Source organism: Trematomus bernacchii, unplaced genomic scaffold, assembly GCF_902827165.1.
Source record: "Trematomus bernacchii unplaced genomic scaffold, fTreBer1.1, whole genome shotgun sequence".
NCBI lineage: Eukaryota > Metazoa > Chordata > Actinopteri > Perciformes > Nototheniidae > Trematomus > Trematomus bernacchii.
This window is the reverse complement of record NW_022987609.1, coordinates 4,415,395-4,432,744: the sequence shown is the minus strand read 5'-3', so window position 1 is coordinate 4,432,744 and position 17,350 is coordinate 4,415,395. Positions and strand designations below refer to the sequence as shown.

The window sequence follows — 17,350 nt, the reverse complement described above, 5'->3', positions numbered from 1 at the left end:
CTCATATAAATATTCAAAATGTAGTCAAAGCCTTTCAAACGTCATGTGGAAAAACAATAATTTATTTAAACAAATAATTACCATAACAAAAATAAATCTAATTTTAAACCACTAGTTATTACCTTATTGTTATTAACATATCAATATGTACAATATTCAAAAATCACAGTAGTACTTTATTCCAGTAATCCTAATTGAAAGGAGACCTCAAAACAGTGAACAGCAGGTCAAGCAGTTAACAGGGATTTACCTTTACCTTCTTCCTTCTAAACACGGAAAACGGCTTGTAAACCACATTAAATATAAATGATGGAAGACACATTTTATATGAAGTCGTTACAGAGAAAAACAAATCAAAAACAAACCGGCACGCTAATTCTTTAACATTATTACGTAAAAAAAGCTTTGTCCAAAATAAACTACAACACCCACAAGTCATTGCGTGACTTTCAGTTCCGGGGTCGCTCACCACCAGCCTGCTGTCAGCAGGAGTAAGGTGAGGTAAATCTTTGAACTTGTGGTGTTTTATCTATATCCCAAGTTATTCAAGTATTCAAATATGTTTGATAAAGGGTCGTACTGTGTCACGCTACGTTATATGTGTATTTAAAAGCGTAAAGTGCCGTTATTTTTAGCTGTTAAATCACAATGGTGTCAGAGTCATGAATTAAAATGCAAATATCTTTGTAAAAATATTGATTGGTTCTGTCAGTACAGCTCTCGTGAAGCTAAAACAACAAATGACACTTTGATCTACCAGTTTATTAATGTATTTTATGTATTAACATGTGTCTCGGAGATGTATGAGTCGGTTAAACTAGCAGCTAGCTCGCAGGCTAACATCAGCTGGGTGATGTAAGGTTAAATGCCTCGGTACAGTTTGACCTTAGCTTCAGGTAACAGTACTCCCCGTCAAGTGTAATAACTCTAAATACTGTACTTAAAAATACTTTTGCTCTACTTGAGTATTTTCTTTTGACGCTTTTATTAAGTTTACCCCACTACATGTCAGAGGAAAATACCGTATTTACTCCATCCAATAAGAAATATTTAATCCTTAAAACCTTATTACAGCTAAAGATAAAACGTGGATCACACGCTAGGCGACCAAAACAACACCTGGTAAATAAAGTAGTTAAAATGAGCTCCACATTTACCATTGGTAATGTTCTGCTAAAGTGAGACAAGGAACTTGCAGTACAAACTTAAAATCAAAAATTGCCCATAAACTGAATGTTTACAGAAATGTTTTTGGAAGCAAATCAGTAATCAGAGATAAAATAGTATATAAAGCGAGAGATGAGTGTCCTTGAGAAACTGAAACATAAATTGCTCCCAGTCGGTGTATGCATTGGAAATATGTTTGTTTTGACAAAAATGTCTGTCGAATGAATTTAATAGGCTATAATGTAGCTGACTCATAAAACAACTTGAAAATGACAGTATTCACGCAACACAGTAACGTTTTTCGTTCCAGGGATTTTATTTTAATAACTTGAGAGAGAAAAGGTCAACATGGCTGAAATATCCTGATGTTAATCCCTAGTTAGTGTCAGGGTCTCTAAACACTGGATACTGCACTTCTATTAACATATATTTATGATGTCCTATCACTAGATCTACATGCAAACATCAGGGTTATTCTTAATGACTTGCAAAAAAAAAGCTCCTACCTGAAATGTAAAGAAAATCAAACTTTTTCTTCAGGCTGATCACATGTAAAATGAAGTCGTATCCCTTCATCAAAATGTTAAAAATAGACAAAAAAAACCATTTAAACCTGCTTTAGTTTTCCCTCTAGCTGAATCTCATTGTGTTGGTGTTTTATCCAGGTTAATGTGTAAGTGGATGTAGTGTCTGTGGAGCGCTGTGATGCCCCTGGAGGTCAGATGGCCGTTTCCACATTGCCCTCCTCTGGCATGGAGGATGTCCAGCTCACTGGTTATGGGGATGGTGGGCTCCTATTCCTACTTCTGGACCAGTAAGTTGGAGTATATACACAGCACATACCAGTGGTGCAATTATTCCATTCATGTCCAATGAAAACCATGTTTCTCCACAAAAATACAGGATCTGAATATTACTTTCACATCTGCTATATAATTAAAAGAATATTCACACAAGTTTTCTCCCTCCTAATCTTCAGAGTACATGAACTACTTGACGGTGCACAACCATGAGGTTTTGTTGGACCTGGTGGACCAGAGGCCCTCTGACACACCCCTCATCACTGTGTCCAACCACCAGTCCTGTATGGATGACCCGCACCTCTGGGGTAAGAAACAGATTCACAAAGTGATATCAGACACTTCTACACATAACATCAGAAACAGGAAAATAATCACGTGTTTGTGACAGGTGTACTAAAGCTCAGACAGCTGTGGGACTTCAATAAGATGCGATGGTGAGTTTTTATAATTTCCACACCTCATTCTCTCTTCATTTTGGTTTTATGTTTTGTACATTGTGTAATTATTTCTCTGTAACTGTGTAGGACTCCAGCAGCATCTGACATCTGTTTCACTAAAGAGCTGCACTCAAGATTCTTCAGCCGCGGAAAGTGTGTTCCTGTCTGCAGAGGTGAGTCTTTTAGCATTAATAGGACAATAAAAAACAGCAGTATTACATAATGTGTTCATGTTGTTGGCCATGGATTTCCTTTTCTTTTAGGGAGTAGAAGATTTGTTAAGTTGTGGTATCGGACATGAAAATGTAGTATGTACTGTGTGGTTAATGGTTGCATTATGATGTTTTTTTTGTAGGGGACGGTGTTTACCAGAAAGGCATGGATTTTATTGTGGAAAGGCTGAACAGAGGAGAATGGGTTCACATCTTTCCAGAAGGTATTTTAACGTTCCTTCTCACATCTCACTCACTTACTTTTTTTTTGCTTTTTGATTTATTATACATTTTGTTGCAATCCTTTCTTGTTTTTCCTCAGGCAAAGTCAACATGACAGAAGAATGTATACGGTTAAAATGGGGTGAGTGCAGTGCATGTTTTTCCGTTGCTCGTTTCGGAAGTCAGCAGTGAACTTCTGAGAGTACACTTGTAAATTAATTGAGCAAAGCCAATTCAGACCACTTCCCATTTATTAACATTAAAATCCTCTGTTCAGGTTTTTCTAATTGTCGAATGGTTTGTGTTTATATTTTTACGACGTCATTACCCCCCCAAAGAAAGTAGTTTAACAAAATCTTGAATTAAGTGAATCATCCGGTTACATAAATGTGTCTTTCTTTTTATTAAATCAGCTGTTCCATATTTTATCTTCAACTTTTCAGAAATACCACCTTTACAGGATGACATTCAACAGGATGAATAGACATGGGAAAAAGAGCTGTGCAGCATTCAAATGTTGGTTTTTAGTTGTGTGTAGACATTTAGAATCACACTTCAGACTCTTCGGTACAGTGTAATACTGCATACAGTGTAAGCACATGTACGTTTAACATTTATGAAAATAAACAGAGCCAAATCAGTTGTCAGTGTGAAAGGGATTGTGGTTCATAAATGTCTGGTTTGTGTTTTAGGTGTGGGACGACTAATAGCAGAGTGCTCCCTTAATCCGGTTATCCTGCCACTGTGGCATGTGGGTGAGTAACAGCATTGCAGCACAAACAGATGCGGAGGACAATACATCATCTCTGTTCTGCTGTTTCATAACTGTGGTTTTAAATAATAAGTCAAATACAAAAGACAAATGTAGAAATAAACTCATCTGATATATCTTCCTCCTCTGTGACATGGATCTCCATTGTTGTCCGAGATCTGTAAAAAACGAATTACTTTACATTACTTTATTACCATGAATACACTATTTTTTATTTGGACTTAATCCTACAAACACTGTGCTGCTTTTACAAATGTTCACTAATGCACCAAATTTGGATTTAGTACCCGCTGAAAATATTGATGATTTAAATATTTTCATCCGTTTTTTTGGCATTCAAGAAAAATTCAATATACCCAGCCTTATTCTTTTAAAAACGGGTAAAAATACAAACATTGCAAAGTAATATAAAGTAACAACAACAGAGGTCCGAAATCAGCAGATAGAACTTCATATAGAAACCAATTATTTGTCCTTCTGTGTTTTTGTCTCAGGTTTGAGTGACGTTCTGCCAAACGAGAAGCCCTATGTTCCTCGGACTGGCAAGGTAGGAACACTTAGAGCTAATCAACAATATTTTAAAACTTTTAGTTTATCATGTTAGTATAGTTGTAACTGTTGGTTTGATTTCAGAGAATCACAATCCTGGTGGGGAAACCGTTCAGTCTGAAAGACCTTGTTGAATCACTCCGTGACGAAAACAAGAGCCAGGTGAGGACAGACCATATTACACATTTACACACTACTAATACATGCTACTACTAACTAATGCTTCTAATGGTACAATCCAACTATTAAACTAATGATGTATCTATATTTAATATGCTACAAAGCAAGAAATGACAGATCAAATGTTTGAAAATCATTTTATATTTAAATGCAACTAACTGCTTGTTGGAGTGGATCAAGGCTACAGCTATTATTTGATGTTTTATGTAAAGCTGAAACACTCAGATGATGAAATGTAGCTATTGTGATAATCGTTTAATCATTAAAGGACATTTTTAATCAAAAAAAGGGCTGTGGATTTGTTGTAGGGCAGGGGTGTCAAACTCAAGGCCCGGGGGCCAAATCCGGCCCGCGACTTCATTTAATGTGGCCCACAAGAGATTGCAAAAAATATAATATGTTTATTATATGGTTACATGGCGATTTACAGAAGCACGTTGCCCATACATGTAGCACAATGCTTCTCAAATTTGACTTTTCCTCAGAATTTCCCTTTTTCTCTTCAAAATATGCCTTTTTTTAAATTTTGACTTTTGACTTTTTTTCAAGAATGTGCTTTTCTTTTTAAATCATTTTGTGACATTCTCACTGAGACTTGCAATTATTTGCCCTAGACTTCTGCTTTCAGACTTAGTTAATTATGAAGTTATTACCCTCTCCGATAACAATCCAATGCAGAGGCAATAATGTAATATAATACATTATTTTATATATATTAAATATTTATATATGTATTTTTATATAGTCTTAATGTTACAACCGGCCCTTTGAGTGCAACCATAATGCGAATGTGGCCCGCGATGAAATTGAGTTTGACACCCCTGTTGTAGGGTAAGGGAAACCTAAAGAATAATTTACTTTGAATTTTCCTTTCAGATGGAAATGAGGAAGACCTTGACTGATTTTATCCAGGAGGAGTTTCTAAGCCTGAAAGCCCAGGCCGAGGCCCTCCATGGGCAGATACAGACCCAGTCCTGAGTCCCTGCTGTCCCTCCTGCTACATGATGATCCTCTACCCTAAACTGAGGGTAACACCTTCTCTCCTGGAAGTCCATCCACACATTTTCCGCTCCCTCCTTTTTCTCTACTGAATCACACACGTTCACTCTGAAATTCCCAATGATCACACTTTTCTTTGCATTTTGGGCAATGTTTTGGAGTCACTTCCAATTCATGTTGGTGCAACAAAAACTTGTTTGTAAATGTTTAAAAGCAGGCATCGGTGTTTTGTTTTTTTATATAGCAAAATGCATCATTCGCTTGCTGCAATAGGCTCTGATCCACTATCATCCTAAAACAGGGTTATCCGTTTAGAATAGATTTGATAATTGAGTTACTTGAATTCATACCTATCAAAGCTGTGACCTTAAAGCAGACGGTCACTGAATTGGTTATAGGAGTAAAAGATTTTAAATGTTTGCGGCTTCATTTGGGCATGTAGTACCTTCAGAGTTACGTAATTAACTGGTCATTCTAATTGCTCAGATGTGTTTTCAGTTCCCACCAGTACCATAATTATTGGATGATTGTACAATTCAGGATTACAATACAGGACGTAGTGTGTCCTTGAGATGCAAACAAATGATAGAGCAGACTGGAGTCACTGAAAATTATTATAACTTTAAGGTTCGGATATTGAATATCTAAATCTAAATTCAGTCCCCTGTGGATACTGGTGATAACAGCAAGTGTAATACTGCAGCAAACACTTGTTTAGCAGCTACTTTCTATAAGAATGACAACAAAAGACAAGCAGGTGAAACCGTTTACAGCGCAGCCAAATGAACTCGGGTTGTTTTGATGAAGAAATCAGCCTTATTACATCACACTTTGAGTAACGGGCGTCTGATTTCATGCTGAACACAGCACAGGTATATTTCAACATAACAGCAGGACACAGTAAAGCAGTTGGACTTCGCAGCCTTTTGCTATCCACACTTACAGTTGTTTCTTTTGGTGGCATTGCATTAAAAGCTTTTCTGTGTTGTGCCACCGGAATACTTTTAAATGAAAGCATCAGCAGTAACTTAATCCTGCTCTGACACAGCTAAAGGAGCGGGAGCAGGGAAGTGGCTTATATCAATGATAAAAGTAAAAGTTGTTTTTTTAAGTAAAAGTGTTTTAGTTGAAAAATCCAATCTACACATTGAGTGTAGTTTATTGGCACTTTTTACAAGCAAGAATTAAAAAAAGTTGTTGAACATATTCCCAACATTAGCAGAATCGATCCATATTGGTGTTGTCTGGCGTCAGGGTTGAATCAACCTGTTTCCCCACAAAACTGGTGTTTGTTTAAACTCTATTTATTAGTATGCAGTGTGATGTAGATTTATAAATCTTAATCTAATGAAGACTTTTAATCAGCACTGTTCTGCATGGTTAATATTTACTGCTTAAGCATGCAGAGTAAATAATTGAAAAGATAGTATGATGATAGTAGATTCATTTGCTTCTATTATGTCCATGCCGCTTTGGGTCGACTGTGAAGTTATAATGTTCAGTGTACATTTAAATTAAGTTTGCAAATATTTTATTTTAGCAATGTAGATACTTTCTTTTCCAGATTAATTTCTTTAGATCCATTCAACCTGTGAATGCTACATCATTACAGATGTATATACCTTATTTTATCACAGAGATCAATCACTTTTATAAGGGAGGATCGGCCACGGCGTAGTGATCTGTGGTTACTATAAAATGTATCGCCTTACTGTGATTGCCATTCTTTCCTACTGTACATGTGAATGCCAATAAATATTCAACTTTTCTAAATTTGATTTGTGTGTTGAGAAACCTAACACCCACCTCCGAATCCAAACCGCACATAATGAAAACATGTCATCATGTCATATCAAAATGTATTAAAATATATCGCATTAATAGTAAAGCACACGACTGCCATCGGCCAGATCACAGTCGGCGACGAGACGGCGTATAGAGAGGAGGTTGGAAAACTGACATCTTGGTGCCAGGACAACAACCTCCATCTCAACATCAGCAAAACAAAGGAGCTGATTGTGGATTACAGGAAGCAGCAGAGAGAGGGACACGCCCCCATCGCCATCAATGGGACTACGGTGGAGAGAGTCAGCAGCTTCAGGTTCCTTGGGGTCCACATCACTGAGGACCTGACATGGACTCTTCACAGCACCACCATCACCAAAAAAGCTTGACAGCGGCTCTTCTTCCTCCGCAGGCTGAGGAGGTTCAACATGGACTCCAGGATACTCTGCAACTTCTACAGGTGCACCATAGAGAGTATCCTGACTGGCTGCATCACGGCCTGGTACGGCAGCTGCACCGCCCTTAATCGCAAGGCTTTACAGAGAGGGTTAAAACTGCAGAGAACATCACCAGGACGGAGCTGCCATCCATGGAGGACCTTTACTCCCAGCGGCTCAGGAAGAAATCCCTCAGGATTATAAAAGACCCCCATCACCCCAGCCACAAACTGTTCAGCCTGCTGCCGTCTGGCAGGCGTTACCGCAGCATCCGGACTAAAACAACCAGATTCAGAGACAGCTTCATCCCACAGGCAATAAGACTGTTAAACAACTGAACTGCTGAAACAATTTCATAACATTCATCTGCTACTTAGTAATTATTATCTATTATCTAATATATCATTCCAATAATTTGTATATAGACTTTTTCTTTTTTGTATTACTTTAATATTGTTTTTAATACTGTCTGCTTATCTGCATTATTGTGTTGCATTGTTGGAGAAGCCTGTGACCTAAGATTTACAACGACATAATTACTCTGTACTGTAGCTATGTTAGTTTGACAATAAAGAACCACTGCATCATATTTTATAAGATCCTTGTATGATTTGAACGTACAATCTTGATCTGAAGAGTACAAATAACAATATTCAGCATTCATTATTGATGCATTTATATATCACAGATTTGTTATTAATAATCTGAATCTGAAAGTATAAAGTAGCAAAAAATACTAAAGAAAAGTACAAGTATCTTAAAGTTGTAAAGTGTTTGTTGTACTTTTGTTGTACCACTATTGGATAACATCAGGTTAAGCATTATCATCAGTATATCCTTATATTACCAAAAGGAAAAATATGCAAAATAAGTATGCACAATTTCCCATTTAAGAATAATGTACATTATATAATTAAGTTATAATAGTTTACGCATTAATGTGTAACATAACTGATGTAACATATCTTTTTTTTATACCTCCATAAACTTCTAGGCACAAACTTAATTTATGAGACATTTTAAGTGGCCTATTAGTGATCAAAATCTGCAAGTTAACTGAAGCTGTCGAAAAATGTTATGAAAGAATGAAGTAGGATAACATTAAAAGTGCCTATACATTTTGCCATAATTAATAATTGCACAAAGTTACTTTTTCAGCACTGGATGCAGCTGATTTAGACACTGCGCTCATATACGGTTTTATGTTTTAAATAAAAAAGAAATACTGCAGGGTGCAGACCTCCCACTACATGTATTGCAGTATTGATGCTGCAGAGAGCGTCTTTTTCGTCACGTGACCTCACGCGACGTCACGTTTTGTGGACATCCTCGGACGTCACGTCACCTGCTGCTGTCAGGGAGATCGTAAAGATGGCGACGAAAGAGACACCGCAGCCCCGCAGCATCTCTGCGTGTTTGGCCGTTTTTCTCGGTTTATTGAACATATTAAATACGGGAAATTGCGATGAGCAGGTGCCACTTATTATGTGGACAAGTGAGGGGTGAGTAATATTGAGTTTCATTCGTTTTGTTCGTCTCACAGAGGCGGTTGAATGGGCTAACGGGCTTTGACGCTCTTATTCCCGTTTAGCTAACGGTTAGCTGAATGTCAGTTGGGATGAACGTTAAACTATCATCGACGATTATCTGCTATAATATGTATTAAGATGCAGACTATACAGTGTTACAAAAGCGTTTTTAAATAATTAAAATATAGTAGCGTAACATGAGATGTTCCTGTAATCCTTATTATGAAAGGCAGGTGCCATATGTCATCCTGCAAGCTGTTTCCGTATTGTCATAGAGATAAGCAGTGTTATTAGTAATAAGCTTATTGTTGCAGTGGATTCATTTAAAAGCATTCATTTGAATGCATCCACATTTGGATAACCTGCACATTTTAATGTATATTAAACCTCAACATATCTGTATACATACATTCACCTGATCAGGGTTTAAGTCATGGTATTTTTGTTATTTTATTCATACTGTAAATACATCTCAATATCCGTGTGTGTATTCTCATGTGCACTACCTGTGTTTTTCTTCTATTCTGTTGCTGCTATAACACCTGATTTTACCTAAGGGGATCAATAAAGGTCCATCTTATCTTATGACATGAGCCTTTTTTGATTTAGGACAGAAATATGACAGAATAATACAACATGTTCATAAAACTGAAGTAATAGTATACCTGCATACCCATACTTTTAAGATTTTAAAGGCATCTCCGTACATATTATTTAAGGCTTTTACATTATTGTATGGGTAAATATACCTTTTATGTTCTGAATACTAACTTTTCTTTCACCGCTGCTTTGAATCCTCCAGGGTCTCCGTACCGAGTCAGTCTCCCCCTACAGCGGGGCACATCGTGGGGCAGCAGCAGCTGGCCTCCTACCTGGAGAAAGCTCTGAGTGTGGGCCCAAGAAATGTTGTGCTGTTCCTTCAGGATAAGGTACAGTACACGCACACTTTTAAAATGCCTAATTTATAATAATGATATTATTCAAATCCGTCCAGACAGAGCAACATTGACATTATATAGGATAAAGAGACAAAATATGCTTTTTTTTAATTATTAGTTTGCTAATTGTATATGGTATTGTCCCATTTGTCAACCCACAAAAGAATAACAGGATAAGAGTTAATATAGACCCCCCATGTTTCTGTCTAACTTCACAGAGAAACATGGAGATGGGTATAATTGATTGATTTGCTTTTTACTCTTTGTTTCCATCCCAGATGAGCATAGAGGACTTCACTATGTATGGAGGGGCTTTTGGAAACAAGCAAGACAGTGTTTTCCCGAACCTGGAGGTATGATGATGATATTGACATACAGAATGTTAAAATGTTATATTTTTCACTCTCATTCTCTACTCCTATCACTTAAATCAAACAGACCATGAACAGTAGACTCACTGACAGATGTTTTGTTTGTCATCGTGTGCCATAGGGGGCTCTGAGGTCCTCGTCCTCCCCTCTGGTGTTACCTGCTGTGTCCTGGCCTGCCTCCAATGCAGTGATTGGCCAGTTGCAGGACCAATTGGACACCTCTCCTCTGTACATGGATCCTGAGACACTGAGTCAGCTGAGACTCAACGCCTCCTCGCCCGCCCTGCTGGTGTTCAGGCTGCCGTACGGCTTTGGGTAGGTACACCGCTCCACCTGAAGGGATTGTAGAGGGGGCTTGTAGTCTCATATTGTTAAAAAACATGGAGGTGTAAGAACAATGGCGCCAGTATTAAAGTGCTGCTGTCATTTTTAGAAACCAGCAGATGTCACTGTTGTAATTCATTTGAAGCCCTGAAGCTTCATGCTTTTTCTTGGGTTCAAAAATAGAAAAAAAAGCTTCACAAAGATTGCCCACATGTGTGATATCAACTGGATAAAAATCCTTGAGTATTAGTGATGATAAAATCACTGCAAAAGGCGTTTTGAGTGCAGCTGCAAGCATCAGATTGAGAGGTAGAAGCTGAAGAACACCTTGACATGCAGAGAGAAACGCTAATGGACGTTTGGGCTTTATTTATTAATTAATTTAAATGTAGTTGTGCTAATCATTTCCCTTACTTCTTTCCACTTTATTTTCATACATATATCTCTTTGTTGCTCCCTCGGTTTCTCTCGCAGGGCTGATCTGATGTCTGCCAAAGATGTTCTCAGTGGAAACGGTGAGTCTGTCTGACCCAGTACAGAAACATGCAAATGTGCACAAAAAGAGAGTTACATACATCATTATGCATTAACATGAACATTTAAAAGTAACAGTAAAAGCATTAAAGCAATGCAAATAAATACACACCTGTAACTTGTTTTTAAATTGAAATACATTCACTATTTCTTTGCATGTGATGACTTGTTGGGTAATGCCAAGCCAATAGATGAACTGGGTGTTTTTCAGATGAGATGATTGGCCAGGTGTTGAGCACCATGAAGACCCAGTCTGTCCCGTACACAGCCATCTACACAGCCCTGCAGCCCTCCAGGGTGAGTCTATGTTCTATGTGTTTAAATATCTCTGTCTTTCTGCTGCAGTTTATTCATGTCTTCTTTCTATCTTTTTACAGGAGGCTGCGTCTCTCTCCATGGAAGCGGGCGTTGGTGGAGGGCGCTCTCTCCTGCAGGCCAGAGGCGGATGGCGCAAGAGGGAGAGAGAGGAGAGGCCGCGCAAGATCAAGGAAAAGGAAGTGATCTACGGTCCAGTGGAGTTTAAGGTGGAGTGGCGCAGTTTTTTCTTTGTAGTGCATTTGAATTTCAACTTGGCGTTCTTGTTTAGCCATAAAAGCATCCTACTTTACTTTAACCAACAAATGCCAAGAAAAACAGCAGTGAATGTGTCAACACTGGATATTTCTTCTCCCTCTAGTCCTAGAGCTCCATTGCTGTCCAAAAAAAACCACATCAATTAGCCTGTTGCACTGGTTGACATGATCCTTCATTACTATGAACACCGGACACACACATCCTAATGCCACAATTCTCCCTAGAGCTCCAAATCAGAATTAGAATACCTTTATTAGTCCCACGGAGGGAACATTTGCGTAGTTACAGCAGGAAAAAGAGCCACATACAGCTTAATGTTACATATGTTAAATATGTGACATGCATTAAAAAAAAGTACTAAGTTATGATATAATAAAAAATAAAAAGTTACATAATTTAAAAAAATACACATCCTGTAACAGTTCTTAGGATTTAGCAGCCAGGTTTATATTACACAGTTATTAACGGCATCTATATATATTGCACATCTAGCACATATTGGACATAGGTGGTTGGTATTTAACAGCAGCAAGTTACACAATTTATAAAATAAAGAATACACACCTTGTAACAGTTCTAAGGATTTAGCAGCCAGGTATATATTACAGTTATTAGCAAGGGGTGATATAGTCTGTGTTGTGGTGTGTGTGTGTGGGGGGGGTCAACTAGGGGCTGTGCTGGTTGTATAGTCTGACCGCTGCAGGAAGGAAAGACCTGCGGTATCTCTCCGTGAGACAGTGGGGGTGCAGCAGCCTGCAGATGTGGATTATTCCACAGCAGAAAATTGTTCCCAACAAATTCAATATTTCATCCGATTTTATTTGATAATAAACTATGGAGACCAGCTGTTTTAGGACATATTTAAAAATGATTCTCTACTAATTGTGATTTTTATAAATGTTTCTGTCTTCAGTGTTAATAGGATGTTTAGATATCGCAAGACAGACTAAAATATGTTTGGTTTTGGTCTTTTCATTGGAATTGTCAACGATAAGTAAATATGTGACCTGCTCTATCGAAATCAGTCGCATTGACCCGAAGACACATTTTGAGTTGTATACACTGTTGGAAAGAGGAGATTCCTAGCTTTCTAATGATATCAGGATTGTTGTTGTACTCCAAATATTAAGCAAAATATTTCACATTATATAATGACTGTCACCGAGTCATCATTTTGAGAAATAGGCTTTCAAAGTTTCCTCTTCTCTGGAATCCATCGATCTGATTGATTATTAGCGGAGAAAATGATCAAAAATACTACGGAGGGAAGATATTTTGGTCTGGGTGTGTGTGTGTGTGTGTTTGTGTATTTTTGAGTTTCTGTGTATTGTTTGTTTCCCGGGGAAAACACTCCCGAGAAACACCGGCTGTTGTTATGCCCTGTGACGTCAAGTTACTCCGTTCTCCGCTTGTAATTATGCCGTTACAAGCTTCAAAGTTGTATTTATCATCTGAATTTGCCGAAACAAGTTTAATATTCTGAAAGCCAAGACTTTGTTTTTTTTAAATCAGATGAAAACAAACAGCCGTGTTATCTATGATTGCTATACGCCTTACATTCATAATGTCAGCGGGAGGGAGGGGGGGCTGCGCTGCGGAACAGCAGGGTGCGAGTGAGAGCTGTCTTCTTCCCTTTACAAGCTTCAAAAATGTATTTATCGTGTGATTTTGGAAATAAAAGTGTCATATTCTGAAAGCCAAGACTTTGTTTATTTAAAATCAAACAAAACACCCGAATGTTTTTACGCAAATCCAGGTTTATTTTGAAATGAGCCGTTGCGACTTCCGACTGATTTCGATAGAGCGGGTCACATATGCATTAATGCCAGCTTTACCCTCTAATTACTTTAATTAACCTGCCCTGTGCTTCTTTTCCCCTCTTTCCACAGGAGGGGGATGACACTTGTATCATGCTGTGGGCCACAGGCCTGTCAGTGAGCATCCTTCGGAGCGGGCGCTGGGAAGAGCACGACCTCACCCCCTCCACCTTTGGAGAGGGAGTCAGCCCAAAACTCGGCGGCTCAACCTGCGACAAATCCAAAGCGAGGTAGTTCATACCGTTAGTTCATGCAGGATTCATAAGCAGGGATTGTATTTCGCTGAAAACAAAAGTCATCTTATCTCCTCATTCATCATAATGTATTTGAAATAGTCTTCTTTGGGCTCTTTGCAGGTTGGTTCTTAATTATGAGAAAGTTCTGGGCCACAGCAGCTTCAAACTCATGTAAGTACGACCAAATATATGACATGACACTTGCAAATATACATTGTATTGTTGAGAATAAGTTATAAGCCTTCAACATTCTACTTGAGTTATCCTAATGGGTATTGTGACCTTCAATGCCCCATCTCTGTATGTGTGTATCCAGCTTTGCTATGAGCCAGCGTCACTACAAGGTGTCCGCGCGCCGCTGGTTCACATTAGACGCCGTGGAGCTGGAGTACGACGGCACCAAAGCCACATTTAACGGGAGCAGACATGTTTACGCCCCGGCTGAGTACTCGTACCGCTGCGGCTCCGTCACCAACTTCCGCTGGCCCGTGCTCATCCCACGCACATCTAAAGATCCAGCCAATCAGTGGAGGGTCTCTTTTGCAGACTTCCAGGTAAGATATAGTTGTTTTTTCTTTATAATTGATTTGTCTGTTGCACGGTAGGCCCACTAATATTGTTTTTGTGGACACACCGAGGGATTGAACTATGGTTAACTCAATTTGTTTCAGTTTTCCCTGCCCTCACCGATTATTTCCTCTCTCCCTGCACAGATCCAGGGCTTCAACGTGACTGGAAGTGACTTCTCGTACGCCAGTGACTGCGCAGGCTTCTTCTCTCCGGGGATCTGGATGGGTCTGATAACCAGCCTCCTCATGCTGCTGGTGCTCACCTACGGGCTCCACATGATCATGCAGCTCCACACTATGGACCGCTTTGATGACCCAAAGGGCCCCGCTATCTCCGTGCCCCTCACAGAGTAACAACCCTGTTTATTCTCCCTCCATCTCTCCTCCTTTCTCTCATTGCAATGCTTCCACTCCGACCCGATACATTCCACTCCCTGTTCATCTGTGGTTGGGCCTTATACAGACTAGTGTTGTTGTCAGAGTAAGGGTTTAGATACTTTAAAATGTGCATCCTGATACTGAAGAATCATATTTTCAGGTAGCCCCAGTTTGTGTGTCTCAGGTATACATTTGAGTCATAGTGGGAATCATGTGTTATCTAGAAGGAGCTTTAACAATAATTAAATATTTGTCTGGTGCAAGGACAGATTGTTCAGTCCTTTCCTAAGTTGCAACTTCGGTTACCAAATCAAACAAAGATGGCAGGTGGAAATGATGCACCTTTCTACAAAAAGAGGCAATAATCAACATTTCTAAAGAACAACGCATCAACAAAATTGTAAAAGGAAACCCTTAAAGATCTCTTATTGTGCAACAAACAGATTGGTTGTTATCCAGATATAATGAGATTTAGGGATTTAGGGCTGCTCAATTAATCGTATTTTAATCGCAATTACGATTTTGGCTTGCAACGATTACGAAAACAACGTAATCGAAATAAAACGATAATTTTTTTATTATTATTATTATTTTTTTTTTTTTTTTTTTTATTGGTTTTTCAGTTGAATTATACTTAAAGTTCAGGGTAATCAACTGTTAAAAACATACCGTTCAATTTTTTTATTTCAATAAATGGATGTTTTCAAAGTAAATGAATAATCGTTTTTAATAATCGTGATATCAATTATTGACCCAAATAATCGAGATAATGACTTTTGCCATAATCGAGCAGCCCTAGTTTGGATGTATTTATTTTTCCAACGTAATGTGAATCCTTAAGAGACACAAACTGGAGCTATCGTTTTCAGGTGGGTAAATGTTCCACTAAAGGGATACAATTGTAGATACAGGGGCAAAAATAAATTATGAAATGCTATTTATTGGTGAAACGTATGTGTGTGTGTGTGTGTGTTTACAATTGTGCTTGTGTCTGTTTGTAAGTTAAATGAAGGATTACACGTTCTGTATGGATGATAGATAAATTATATCCATTGCATCTTTAACTCCAGTATTCAAAGAGCAAAGGGACCATTCAGATAATCTCTTAGGTAAGGAAATGCAAAACATGAAATGGACTTCTTCAGTTACAGCATTAAAATGAAGACATTTCCAGTTGTTTGTGAATAATATTCATGGTTGTCTTATCCAATCATCAACTTAAGTTACTTATATCATTTTTAAAACACTTGTTTTTCTGTAACAATTAACATGAACATTATATTTATTTCAAGTCAAGCTTTCCACAACTGATGTGCACTGAAATATGCTCAATGTGAATTGAATTTGTTTGTTTGTTAATTTATTTTGATGATTTGTAGTGAATATCAATGAATGTCGTGCTGCTGCTGTGGACCCAATAAACCATCTGTGGAATGAAGGTGTTGTTTTATTTATTCAAAGCTGCACTCTGATTTTGATGTCTCTATTTCGCTTTGTTTATTTATAAGTTTGGCAAAATATAGATGTTTGTCTGACCACTATGTTGCTTCCCCCGAGCCAGGGACATCACACATACTTGTAGTTTATATAATGATTTTTTTATTGCACTTTATACTATATAATGACTATGACTTTGTTATGACTTTATTACAGTGATACTATATTTAGGCTATACAGGGTGTTTGCGAGGTCTTAAAAAGTATTAAAAAATAAATTTAGCGAAAATTAAGGCTATTAAAAAGTATTAAACAGCATTTTCCAAGGTATTACATTTTGTAGCTTGTTTTCAATAAGTATATCAATTGTCCAAAGAGGTTGTATTCTACAGTCTGCCTGAATGTAATCATTGCGTAGGTGTGTAGTGTGATTCTGTGTAGTTTATTTATGGCATCCCGTTGGATTTGACGTCATCTGAACAGGACATCGCACGCTCACTGCTTGATAGCGCGCGAAGGTCCGTTTACGCCGGTTGTTAAACAACATCGTTATGGGGAAATGCAAGTCTGCGTCCAAATGTTTGGAAGATAAGGAGGAAGGACAATCAATACGGTATATAGTAAATGTGAGGTAAAGTGTGTCGCCAATGTAACCGGTTAAAACTCGAAGTGGCGATGAGGTCTTAAAAAAGGTCTTAAAAGGTATTGAATTTGACTTCAGGATTTCTGCATATACCCTGCTATACATTTGTATCACATACCAAACTGTTACTTTTTGATTTTCTTATTCAAATTACTATAGTATGTCTTTTTTTTTTACATGCTGTACAATGACTTTTTCTGATATTTTTGACATGTGGTGGCACATTTACTTTTTATGATCCTTTCCCCATTTTCAATCGGGAAGTATCAAATTAAACAGAATAACTTGACTCACTCACAGGTAGTTAGATCAAAGATGACAGTTACAACTTTTACTGAAGAGGCTGTTCTGGTGCTGTCACTATGGTGACATATCACATATCAGATTTAACACAAAAATGTCTTTTAATTACACTTATATGACAAGAGAAAAATAAATA

At 38.0% G+C, this 17,350-nt stretch overlaps 2 protein-coding genes across 3 annotated transcripts; both read left to right on the top strand.

The window, feature by feature from the left end:
* Positions 1–448: 448 nt before the first annotated feature.
* taz (tafazzin) lies at positions 449–7,114 on the top strand. Of its 2 annotated transcripts, none has more exons than XM_034131794.1 (11): positions 449–496; positions 1,833–1,981; positions 2,147–2,275; positions 2,359–2,404; positions 2,495–2,580; positions 2,763–2,843; positions 2,942–2,983; positions 3,534–3,596; positions 4,108–4,160; positions 4,247–4,324; positions 5,219–7,114. In XM_034131794.1, the coding sequence occupies exons 2-11, from the start codon at positions 1,873–1,875 to the stop codon at positions 5,318–5,320; spliced, it is 789 nt and encodes a 262-aa protein (XP_033987685.1). In that variant the 5' UTR covers positions 449–496; positions 1,833–1,872; the 3' UTR covers positions 5,321–7,114. The 2 variants fall into 2 exon arrangements, with proteins under 2 accessions (XP_033987685.1, XP_033987686.1); XM_034131795.1 differs by having other exon boundaries at positions 458–501.
* A 1,805-nt stretch (positions 7,115–8,919) lies between these two features.
* On the top strand, positions 8,920–16,270 carry atp6ap1a (ATPase H+ transporting accessory protein 1a). The gene is made up of 11 exons (XM_034131793.1): positions 8,920–9,065; positions 9,895–10,021; positions 10,309–10,383; positions 10,523–10,716; positions 11,200–11,240; positions 11,471–11,556; positions 11,637–11,783; positions 13,722–13,879; positions 14,006–14,056; positions 14,202–14,439; positions 14,599–16,270. Exons 1-11 carry the CDS (start codon positions 8,935–8,937, stop codon positions 14,806–14,808), a joined length of 1,458 nt encoding a protein of 485 aa, XP_033987684.1. The 5' UTR covers positions 8,920–8,934; the 3' UTR covers positions 14,809–16,270.
* Positions 16,271–17,350: the final 1,080 nt, after the last annotated feature.

Excerpts from the sequence above, each read along its gene's own strand:
- atp6ap1a (XM_034131793.1), top strand. The coding sequence starts at position 8,935 with ATGGCGACGAAAGAGACACCGCAGCCCCGCAGCATCTCTGCGTGTTTG. Across the intron at positions 9,066-9,894 it reads ATTATGTGGACAAGTGAGGG|GGTCTCCGTACCGAGTCAGT; the intron begins GTGAGTAATATT and ends TGAATCCTCCAG. Across the intron at positions 14,440-14,598 it reads TCTCTTTTGCAGACTTCCAG|ATCCAGGGCTTCAACGTGAC; the intron begins GTAAGATATAGT and ends CTCCCTGCACAG.
- taz (XM_034131794.1), top strand. The coding sequence starts at position 1,873 with ATGCCCCTGGAGGTCAGATGGCCGTTTCCACATTGCCCTCCTCTGGCA. Across the intron at positions 1,982-2,146 it reads CTATTCCTACTTCTGGACCA|AGTACATGAACTACTTGACG; the intron begins GTAAGTTGGAGT and ends CCTAATCTTCAG. Across the intron at positions 4,161-4,246 it reads ATGTTCCTCGGACTGGCAAG|AGAATCACAATCCTGGTGGG; the intron begins GTAGGAACACTT and ends GTTTGATTTCAG.